General features: G+C 39.6%; 1 protein-coding gene across 2 annotated transcripts in view; it reads left to right on the top strand.

The window, feature by feature from the left end:
• The window catches only part of CDH13 (cadherin 13), a 550,600-nt gene that overhangs the window by 442,471 nt on the left and 96,081 nt on the right, over positions 1–12,048 (top strand). For both annotated transcript variants that reach the window (XM_009277294.1, XM_019471535.1), the window contains exon 8: positions 4,847–4,987. In XM_009277294.1, coding sequence (XP_009275569.1) covers positions 4,847–4,987 — 141 coding nt within the window. The remainder of the gene's footprint in view (positions 1–4,846; positions 4,988–12,048) is intronic.

Below are 12,048 nucleotides of genomic sequence, written 5' to 3'. Positions count from 1 at the left end.
GTCCCCTCCCAACTCCTTGTGCCCCCCCAGCCTGCTCGCTGGTGGGGTGGGGAGAGGAGCAGAGAAGGCCTTGACCCTGTGTCAGCACTGCTCAGCAGTAACGAAAACATCCCTGTGTTATCAACACTGTTTCCAGCACAAATCCAAAACACAGCCCCATACCAGCTACTGGGAAGAAAATAAGCTCTACCCCAGCCAAAACCAGCACAACTGGAAATTCAGGACTTGGACGTATTTGAAAATACCAGTGGTCACCTAAGGGTTCCAAACCTTTCTTGTAATTATGCAAGTAGTTCCACTTGTTTCCATCTTACATTTTGAGTCCTACTGTACTGAAGATGCTGTCAATTCCACCTGAATTTAAAAGGCACGTGAATGCCTTTACAGCCTGCAAGTGATAGCCCATACCAATACTTGGACTGTTCCTGCTGGTGGTGTGAAATACTAGCCATGGCTTGCTTTTCTTAAGTCACTGATAGTTTTTTATTGTATCTGTAGGGAATATTAAAAGATTAAGACTCAGCAGAAAACCATCATTGTCTGGTTTCATTCATCACTACCTAAAAGTAATTGCTTGGTTTGTTCCACCTGTGTGTATCTGCACTGAACTGTTTATTTCCGTCTGTTGTGATTAGATCCTGCTGGCTTTGTCAGGAATCTGAAATCTGAAAAAGTGCCTTTCTGGCCTCTGGTTGCTTACCAGTGCTGAACCAGTTATGTCAAGGAGGCAGGGGAGTGCAATCTGATAGGAATGTTAACACTGGTGAGAATGGCAGTGGGTGTACCTTCAAAGAAAAACACTCAAGACACAGCTCACCTCCTTGGCAAACGAAAAAATTTGCCAGTGTCACCCCTGCCGTGGCTAAATGACTAGAGTGCAAATTTATGGGGGAAGGAATGGTTCTCCTGCTGTAATTATACAAACCCTCTCAACAGCGATACACTCCACAAAGTCACAGTTGATAAATAATAAGCCACACAAACAGCGACTTAATGTTCATTTGTTAAAATAAGCTATTATCCTTTTTAGCTGTAGATCCACTTTGTTGAGAGTTGTTACATATTTATATTGCTAACATCTCACTATCCAAGCGGTATTAATTGGATTGTTTTTGAGAATGCTTCAGGGGCTAGGTCACTGCTTCGAGAAGCAGGGGGCCTGGGTTTAGGGACAGGCAACGTCATGGTGGTACAACAGTCTGAGTGACTGTGGGGTCCCAAAATGCTACCAATAGTGGGTGCTGCATTTATGCCTAACCTGCACAGTGTAGCAGGGATGGAGAAAGTCAAGGAAGGCTGCTTTTCTCCTCCTCACTCATTTCTCACAAGATGGGAGCAAGTGCAGGGAGAGACCTCACTGGGGTAAAAGGCCTGAGCCCTGTGAAGAGGGAAAAGACGAGGAGTTGCCATGACAGCTTGCACTGCTGCCCCTACCCTGGGGGATGCCCCCAGCACAGACCCTGGCCCTCTGCAGTGTCATCAGCTGAGGAACGGGGTTGGTGAGAGCACAGGGACCCATGCTCTGTCCACAGATCCCCACTCCCATGTCCCAGGATTTACCAGTAGTGTGAGAAAACACACAGATCCAAATAATTGCTACTACTGCCTGAATTAACTGGACTAGAAGTATGAGAAATGCTAAAAAGTCCTTTACATGCAATCTCCTAGTGTAAAGAGAGCATCTGATGGGAACATGCCTCTGCTCTCGCGTTCGGATCTGTTAGGAGTTGCTTTCTCTAACAAAGCAAATATTTGGTGACAGAACTAGATGTAGAAAGTGCTGCATAGCAGGAAAGTGTGAAGTATTCATAATGATATGAAACGCTACTCAAAATTCAATGTTTTTCACATTCCGTTGCGAGCTTAAACATTGGACTCCTGTCACAGAAATTTCTGCTGCAGTAGACACAATTTCTAGCATAAATGGGCTCACTTTCAATAGAAAATGGGACAGTTTTCAAAGGAAAAAAGGCCAGTTTGTGAGTAAAAATGGTCCTCTTTCAGAGCAGAGTGTCTTACAAACATGAAGTGATAAATGGCTTTGCAAGTTTTCCATACAATACTAACAACTTCCTAATCAAAATAATGGAAAAGTTGCATCTAGGAGAGGGGAGAGAAGCTCTATTCAGGTTTTAATACATTGAAAACATTTTAGAAAATAAATATATGGAAACTGTAAATTCTGTTCCACTCTGTAATCTGGATTTGTGTTGGTGACATGTCAGTAATATTTCTTTGCGTATATTTATATGATGTTATAAATCAAAATCCTGTTCTGGGTTTGCTGCCTTCTGAGATGAATTTCATGCAATAATGTTGTAAGACTTAAGGAAATACATTTCTTAGGATCCCCTAAGTGGCAGTGGCATCTGATTTTCTGTAGTCCATATGTTTTTAGAACTAAATATATCTTCTGGCTTGACTCATTGATTTTACATGCAAATATATTGCTTCATAATAGCTGATCTGATGAGCAACTGATATGGTTGCTTCTCTTATGGCCTAAAAATGCTTCAAGATCTAAGTACTAAGGAATTGGGATCTCCTTCTTACACATGCTCCAAGAAAGGTGGTGTGATGTACCCAGGAAAATGCATAATGCAAAATGCACTATTTAGTGAATGCTTTCAAATCACTTAGCTACAGAGAAGATTGTGTGGCCCGAGAGGTTGCTTTGCTAAGCTAGAGATGAGAAATAAGTCTTTTAAAATTTTAAATGGCAAGATACAGGCTGGTGGATGAATGTATTGGGAGCAGCCTGCAGAGAAGGACTTGGGGGTACTGGTGGATGAAAAGCTGGATGAGCCAGCAATGTGCACTCGCAGCCCAGAAGGCCAATCGTATCCTGGGCTGCATCAAAAGCAGCGTGGCCAGCAGGTCGAGGGAAGGGATTCTGCCCCTCTGCTCTGCTCTGGTGAGACCCCACCTGGAGTACTGTGTCCAGCTCTGGAGCCCTCGGCATAAGAAAGACACGGACCTGTTGGAGCGGGTCTAGAGGAGGGCCACAAAAATGATCAGAGGAATGGAACACCTCTCCTATGAGGAAAGGCTGAGAGAGTTGGGGTTGTTCAGCCTGGAGAAGAGAAGGCTCCGGAGAGACCTTATTGCGGCCCATCAGTACTTAAAGGGGGCCTAAAAAAAGGTGGAGACAGACTTTTTAATAGGGCCTGTAGCGATAGGACAAGGGGGAATGGTTTTAAACTAAAGGGAGGTAGATTTAGACTAGATAGAAGGAAGAAATTTTTTATGCTGACGGTGGTGAAGCACTGGCACAGGTTGCCCAGAGAGGTGGTGGATGCCCCATCCCTGGAAACCTTCAAGGTCAGGTTGGACGGGGCTCTGAGCAACCTGATCTAGTTGAAGATGTCCCTGCCCACGGCAGGGGGGTTGGACTAGATGACCTTTAGAGGTCCCCTCCAACCCACACTATTCTATGATTCTATGTTCTTTTCTGTAGGATAAGCCCTTCTTCAGCTTCTTTGATTCTGCTTTGTAAGGCAATGTATGGGTAGTAGACAGAGATCGTCTGTGTTGCTATACAGAGTTTCACACCAGTTCTCTCCCTGCATGTTAATTCTCTGGAAAAGTGTTAGATGAAGGACATAGGAGGAGTGATGTCAAAGATGTGTAGCCTTGATTCTTGTAAACACAGTTGGCTGATAGAGCTGGTCTGAGGTTAAAAAAGCCCTCTAGCAGTGGTGCCCTAGCCACCCTTTCAGGCATTGTTATGTCGCTTTGCCCCTGAGATCCAGACTTATTTTTCAAGTAAGGTTTGAAAAAACATTCCTGAGCACACGTGATATTCTTACCATATAGTTTTAAAGGTGACTGCAGCACTTTCCCATCTGTGTCCTCCATTGATAATGCAGCACATATGGTCTTCGGGCAGATGGTTCCATATAAGGCAGTCATACAAATAGGGAAAATATTCATTTTAATTAGGTGCCCAGTCTTGTCTCCAGTGAAATCCATGTCAAAATTCTCTACGAGTTCCATGGGAGCAGGTTCTGATGCTGATAATAGCTCCCCTCGATGGGACGTATTGCTCCCCTGTTGTCCAGCTTACAAACAGATGTGCTTTCATGCCTGATGCGAGAGAAGTGAATTAGAAATGCTGTAACATTCCCATTGGCCACAAATTTTTTTTCCGAGTTATGGCTGTCTTTCAGGGGAGGGAAATTAAGGATTGCTTTTGCTATGGACCTATGCTGTCTGGTTCTACAGTAGGTAGGCAGTCAGATAAGTAGCTGTGACATAGGGATCGGATATTATAGATGTAAATTTTTAACGTTACTATACGCATTTGCTTTGTACGATAACTGGTAGTCATTGCCATTTTGGAAACTGCTTTCTTTTTTCTTACAGTGAAGCAAACTTAGATGACCATTCTAAATGTTAATACACAGAATGAATGCGATTTAATAAAATAAAGTGAATTCATATGTAGATTGTGACAATAGTATTTACTTATGTACCCATCATAACACTGATGAAGCAAGCTGCTAAATATTGGTGTGCTGAAGTGAGAGCTTACTCTTAAAGAGCAGGTATATTTTCTTTCCTAATCTCCTTAAATAACAGGATAGATTATGTACTGTTTACCAATATCCACCTGTATTCGTTCATACTGTATTCCAAATAAGGTTTCCATGGTAGCAGCTGAAGCTCATAGAAAGCTGTGCTGTCCTGGTAAAAGACTGTGGTAATAGATGCATTTCTATGCTATGTTTTATCAGGCCAAATTAAGTTTTAGATTTTTTTATTTATTATTTTAATGTGAATTAAAAAGAGTATGTAAGCTGTTGTGGGGGGTTTTTTAACCTTTCCTTTTCTGTTATTTTTTCAGACTATGGAAACCCCGAAATACGAGCTAGTTATAGAAGCTAAGGATATGGGTGGTCTTGATGCGGGACTAACTGGCACAGCAACTGCCACTATTCTTATTGATGACAAAAATGACCATCCACCAGAATTTACCAAGAAGGAGGTAAGAGTTTGCCATCTGTGTTCTACAAAATGGCGCATGTAATTGTAATTAGCCTGTTTCTAAATATAAAAATGTTCCTTAATGGAAGAAAATACTTAAAGACATCTTTTTAGCTCAATGTGACAGACTTTCCTGGAGCTGCTTTTTTCTTCTTTTACATTAATAATTTTGTATGTATCATTTCCAAAACAAAATGCAACCACAAGGTAAAAATTTATGTCAAGATATCATTCAGAGGTTGGCTAGTAGGATGAAAACCTGTAAAATAAGTTTGCTAGTGGTGACGTTCTCCTTTTGCTCCTATGGAGGAAAATAGAGAATTCCCTCCTGCCTACGTTCTAACTTAGGGCTTTTGATGGTCAGGATCATGGATGAAAGCAATATGTTTTGTCCTAGCTTCAGTACTTCACCTGTGAGACAGCTAGTGTTGAGAGTTCTGTAACGAAAGCTCTAATCCTAAAAGCTTTACGTTTAACCTACAGGTGGAATTTGCAAGGGAAGTTTTTTTCCTTGCAAGTTGAATTCCACTGAAGAATGCTGAAAAGTCTGAAAAAACCCCAAACCAAACCAAAAGATATTCACTTGCCTGCAGGAGAGTGTATTGGACTAACAGCAAAGTTTCTGGTTTCAGGCAAAGCATCTACCAAATTTCCTGCCCATCCCACACTGCTCCCTTCCCTCCCCTACGTTTATTATTAGTCTGATTTGGGGGGATTTTTTGCCTCTGGTATCTGGAGAGAATTAGAGTGTCAAAAGTTTTACCTAATAACAGCTGGTTTGGATTTTGCTGTAAAAGTTTCCTAAGGCTCTGGAGATTTTAAGGAATATTCCCAGAAGATGTAAGCATGACATGAGGGATGCTGATTTTAAGGTAATTTGGTAATTTTAGAAGAAGAAAAGGAAAGCCTATTGCTATAAAAGTCTTGGTTTTCTCCTTAAGGTATGTTTTTACCTTTTTTAATTTTTTTTTTACTGGCCTAATTTTAGTGGTTTGACAACAGATTATTTTGAAACAAATTACTGCAATTTTACTTGAATAATTTCTTCTTTTATAAATGCAAACTGGATAAGCAGATTGAAAAAGGATGGAAAAGGTTTTAAAAAAAAAGGGAAGAAGAAATAAGAAACAATGACAATTTTGCCAACAGGAATATTATTTTTCAGTGGCAATAGCTGTAATTACTTAAGTAAAATGCTTTAGCAAGAGCATTTCAGTCACCTAAAAAGTGCCATGGACAGCCTGATCCAAACCTTTCCAAGTACATAGGTGATAACTAAGTGGCTTTGATCAAACTATTAATTCCCTTAGAATTATCCTTTAGATCAGGCTTTTAATGCTGTTTTCTGACAATCAGTAGTTAAAATATATTTGAAATATTGTATCTTTTTAGCCCTCTGGAATATAACAATGTAAAAGGACAACTCGGTGTATTTAGAAATAGGAAGTAATTGTATTAATCAATATTGATAAGAATTCATGTCATTCAGAGTCCTACCTACTTGAATTTCCAAACTTTGAGATTTCTTCTTTTGAAGAAATCTTTTTATAATTATATTTCCTGTTGGACTTAATAGTTTTCTCTGGTAATTTGGGCAAGCATGTTAAAAAACTTGGGTGCCTGCTTAGCCCCAAATATACTGTTAGACAGTGTCTATTTCTGTGGAAATTCAGAAATGTTTATAAATTCAGTTCAGTCAGTGATAGTAAAAGGTACTCTGTGCCCTTGAAAGTCTGGTGGTTTCAGCATAGAAATAAAATAGCAAGTGTGAGGAGGCAGCGTTATGTAGCTTTCTTTGAAAGTCCGGTCTTACACATTTTTCTTGCACTTTATATGACATACAAATTTTCCTATAGAGGCATCTCTCTTTTTTTAATATATTGTGACATGGTTTTGAACCTTTCGCTATTTAGAGATGTTAATGACCTCAGAAATCTTCCCTCTGCCTTGCTAAGTGATATTCTTATTCCATGAATAAGGCAGGAAAAATCAGTCTTTAGAGGTATGGTGTCAGGCCCCTTTAGAAACATATGCTCTATTTAAAATAAGTAGTGTAAGAGGAGGGAGATTGTCTATTAATAGAGCTAATGCCACTTTATTTGGCTTACTGCTTAAAGTACTTAGATACTGTATTTTAATACCAGTCGCATACCACATGCTGCAATACTACTGATTTGAAGAAGACTTGAAAGAAAAAGACATATTCTACAAGATAACTTTTGAAGTACAAAGGTCAAATTCAGTAAATCTGAAGGTTTGATTTCAGAGTGCATCTTCTTTTATTTACTTTGAGACTGGCTGCTTTAGGATTGGGTTCTTACGGTATTGACATGTTTTCCCAGCTATCTTCCTTCTCTTTAAAGGTACTTTCTCTCAATGCCTTTTTCCCTTTTGTAAAACAAATGCTTATTTACTGGCCTGTGTTTTCTTCTGATAGTATAATTTCTACCTGAAATAGCTCTGCCTTTATTTGTCATATGCTTTTGATGTAGCTCGATTAAGCCAAGTTTTCAATGCATTCTCTTCGTCTGTAAACACAGAGACCAAATTCATTCCTGATCTGACACAGTGAAAGCCAATGAAGTTATGAGAGCTGGATTTGTTCAAAGTCTGGACACTGTAGAAGTACAACACTGGGCACCCCAGACTGTGCACTAAATGGTGTTTTGTAGAATGTAGAATGCATTGTTATATATATCTTAATTAAGATATATATGATTTCAATAATATTAATGCCAAGACAGAAGTTGAATGATTTTTTCATAGCTTTCTCTGAAGTGGAAAATTTCTATATTTCTATATATTACTAGTTCCAAGAAGTCTTATGTGTGTTAACAGATATTTGTTTGAGTCCTCAGTGCAAAGCAATCTCAGCCATGCGTGAGCATGACTGTCCATTGAAGATGCGTTTTATCTTTTGACACTTGACCCATCTCTTCCTCTTTTTTCCTCCAGAAACAAGTTTATGGATCTACCCCTAAGCAATGATACACTTCTGTGTACTCCTATTTACTATATTTATTCCTTGGAAGTCAGGTCCTTATACACCTATGCAAAATGCTCATTGACGGGCTTTATTTGATGTTTTCAGAAAGGTCTAAATGCTCCTTTTTTGTCATACGTAGTTTTGCAGTAGCCTTTACTGGGTTTATGTACATCTTGCTGGAAGAGGGGGCATTTGTCTAGTGAATCCATTCTATCTGTTATTTTTTTCCCCTGCCTACCACACCCGTGCCATTCTGATGCAGTTGTGGCCTTCGTGCTTAGGGAGAAATTCATTGATGGTGTGTCAGGGCATAATCACAGAAGAAGCTGAAGAAACCTGCCTGTGATCCAACACAGCACTTCCATTAAGTTCAGAGGAATAGTTTAAGCCCTTGAGGTTATAAGTATGTGTCAGATACTTTGATGGGTTAATGTATGAGCCACTGCTTTGTGGATTCAGCCCAGTTAATTATTTTGGTTTTGCCCCATCACTCTACGCACCTCCAAAATACCTGCCTTGTTCTATTTCAAAAATCCATTCAGACGTGCAAACAGTACCCTGTTCCCTCCAGGGGTTTAAATAATTTCATCTTTAATGCCTAAAAGAGCAATGTTTTAAGAGCTTCTCCAAAAATCCCAGGTGAGGTAACAAGGTCTACCTTTTAAAAGGTCACAATGGCTGGGATATGGTGCCAGATTTAAATTATAGAGAATGAAAATAGAGATGCTTGTAAAGTTAGTGGCCTTTTTTTCAGAAAGTTTTTAAAATTTACAACCCTATTTCTATAATACGAAACAGTTTTTAAATTAATTTTGTGAATTATTACTGAATACAACATGTATTTTTTATCACAAAGAGCAATTTGGCATTTCTTTTCCAGCAAGTTAAGGGCTTAGGCTCAACTTTTGTTCAGCAGCAAGGGATTACTTATGTGAAAGTAAGAAATGAAGCAAAGCAAGGAGCAGGAATTGATCATTCTGGAAAATCTGATACCTGGTTTGTGTACTGCAGGATATTCAAACTGTGTGGGAATGAGTTTGAGCGAATGCTAATGGTGCTGAGTATTGGTTTTATACCTAGCACATCAAGAAAAATGAGAATTATTTTCTTGTGTCACTTTAACAATTGAGGACAGACCACTGCAGTGTTGTATGCCTGCAAAACAATGACTGTAATCTACAGTTGAAGTGTGATGAAAAACTAGCAATGTAGCATCTGCTGGAAGCCACAAGCTGGCAAATACTTCTCTTGTATCTGTTCCTGTAGGCGTGGTTCTGCCCAGAGCTTCCCTAAGACCCAGTGGAGGAAAAAACATTGTTTCAACGTGACAACAATATGGATTTCACCCCTTCCTGTCTATTCTTCCTCCTCCAAAAAAATAGTACAATGAATCCTACTTCTGGTCTTATACCATTACCGAATGCAGAGTATAAGCTCAAAAATGGGATTCCACTGAGTATACTTGCCTCCCTCTTCTGGCTTCTGTCCTGATTTTTTAAAGTATCTGTTCCCAAGGAAGAAGCTTCCATTGCTGCTCTTTAGTAATACTTTATTTTTCCTTAATATTGGATATATTGTCTTTCCTTAGTAAATGCTATCAGGCGCTTGAGAGGAGAATGCAGTGATGTGGCTTAAGGGGATGATTTTTCTACAGTCCACCTAGTTCTCACATCTGTCCTTCATCCAGATTTGGGACAGCAGCACATTCCTAGTCATACATTGAAAAGTAATGGGACTTTGCTCATAAGAAAGAGAGACTTCATTTGGCCAGGGAACAGTCTCATTCTTGAGACAATTCCTCTTTCTGCCCCTTCTATCCTCACCTTCAACTTCATCCATTTCTGGGACAAAGCAATGTAAAATAGAAAGAATTCTGTCACATCAGGAGAGTAAGATTTGGGAAAATATTTTTCCTAGTTTAGATTTTAGGAATATATGACCTTAGAAATGAATTTTCCAGCTAAATAAAGAAGCTTGCCTCCTGTGAACAGAATAAAATCTGTGTAATTTGACAAAACATCACCACAGTGAAATTTGAGATATACTAGTGCTGTGAGTCTTAAGTGAAAAATATTATTTGCTCACATTTTGAATACCTACTGATAAATGGTTTATAAAAGAGTAATAAATGACTAATGTGTGCTATAATAAATGATTCATCAATTCCTATAGAGACCAGTAAGTGAATAGGTTGCTTGTCACCATGATTTATGATGACTTCCAGCATTGTCTTCTGATTCAGCTGTGCTACCTACTGGGGTAAAACAGCCCCTGGAGTACAATATGTATCTCCGTCTGCTCATGGTTCAAAGAGGATATGAGAGACTCAGAGCACCATCTGGAGAGATTTCTTTTTCAGCTCAGGCTGTTGAGAAACACGCTTGTAGCTTTGAGTCCCTGTCTTGATTGTTGGTATTGGCTAAATCATATTGAGGACCAAATACTGAGCTAAAAGCACTTTTAAGGTTCCTCCTGGCTCTCTTTTCCATACTTCTTTTACAAACATTTCTCTCTTAGACATGATATTGTTATTTTCCATGCTAGACATACCTTACCAACACAGACCAGATCTGCCCATTCAGTTTGCACATTTAAAAACAACAGCAAATCTCACCTCCCGTTCTTCTGTGATCTGAAAGTCAACCCTGGTCCTTCTTATCTTGTTTTACAGGGAAAATGTTGCCCTTTGGGACTCCTAATTAATCTTGTTCCTTTCTCTGTGAGTCTTGCCAGTGAGCTGTACCCTACCTTGGACACTAACAATTCTGTTAAAGGTAGATGATTCCCCTGCAACTCCCTCCTCTAGACCCTTAGATCTGATTTGGAGAAATCACTAGTGAGGACCATAGTTGTGTGCAAAACTGAGCAAAGACTGCTGTCCTTTGACTAACACACAATTCAGGAGCATGGCCAGGGCACCAGCCCTCTTTCATTTTCCTGTTGGGAGGACGGACAGGGTGTAAACCAGACTGAACACAGGCAAAAGACCAGCACGAGCTGCCAGCATGGCTCAGCAAGGTGGGGAGAACAAGCTGAGTTGATTTTTTCCCATTTCACGTACCGTTCTCTCTCATGCCGGATGTTGGAAGGCCAGACGACTGAGCTGAGGTACTTGAGCAACAATAAGCAGATCTGAACAGATGAGAAGAAGCCGTTGCCAGGCTAATAGTTAAGAAATGGAGACGTACTATGGCCTAAATATTATGGGAACCAGTCTTAAATTCTAGCAGCCTATTCAAATTGGAGCAAACTGTCTCCAGTACTGCTTTGTCATGAGAAATAGTTTTGTGGAATGGATAAAATCATTTTAGCAAAATCACATGAACAAAATGCATATTGGAATTTCCATTTGGCTCCCATTTTTGGACTGTGAGACAATTTACATGCAGAGAAAGCAGAATTCATACAGAAACTCAACAGAGCAGGACAAAGCCTCTACAGCTGTTAGTAAACTTTGGCATAAAGAACAGCTTCATGATGGCTAGGGTTCATCAGAGATGAGCTCTTTGGCCATCCTTGTGTTTTCTAGAGCTGTAAATACAGCTAGCAAGGCTCCTGAAGCATATCTTACCCTTCAGAAACCCCCTACACTAGATAAATATTTGCACTGACCTTTTCACTCAGCTTTACTTCCGCTTCATACTCTTGTAGCAGTTCGCTACCACACTTGACTTATCTGAAGCTCCAGGGGCCCAAAAACCTCCTTGAAAACAAATGAAAGACATTACCTGGTATATTTTTCACATGTGAAAGGCAGAATTCAAAGATAATTTCTCTGGTCACGGAAAATATAGGCAACAGGATCAAGGCAGGATTACTATTCCTATGTCATCCTTGTAAGATATCTGTCTCACCTGTTCTTAAAACATCCAGAGATTGAAAATCAAAAGACTCCTCAGTCTGTTCCTGCACATATCTTAACAATGAAACTTCTGCATAGCCTTTGCTAGAACTTAAAATCATTACATCTGTTATCCTCATAGATATGGAGGACAGATCATGCCCTTAATGTCTTTTTATTCTTATATAATCAGGACCATGCATGAAGAAGACAACTTTGCAACTCAGGATATATT

This window comes from Aptenodytes forsteri, unplaced genomic scaffold (genome assembly GCF_000699145.1).
Source record: "Aptenodytes forsteri isolate BGI_AS27 unplaced genomic scaffold, ASM69914v1 Scaffold50, whole genome shotgun sequence".
Lineage (NCBI taxonomy): Eukaryota > Metazoa > Chordata > Aves > Sphenisciformes > Spheniscidae > Aptenodytes > Aptenodytes forsteri.
Note: the sequence above shows the minus strand (reverse complement) of the source record. Positions and strands in the feature narration are given on the sequence as shown.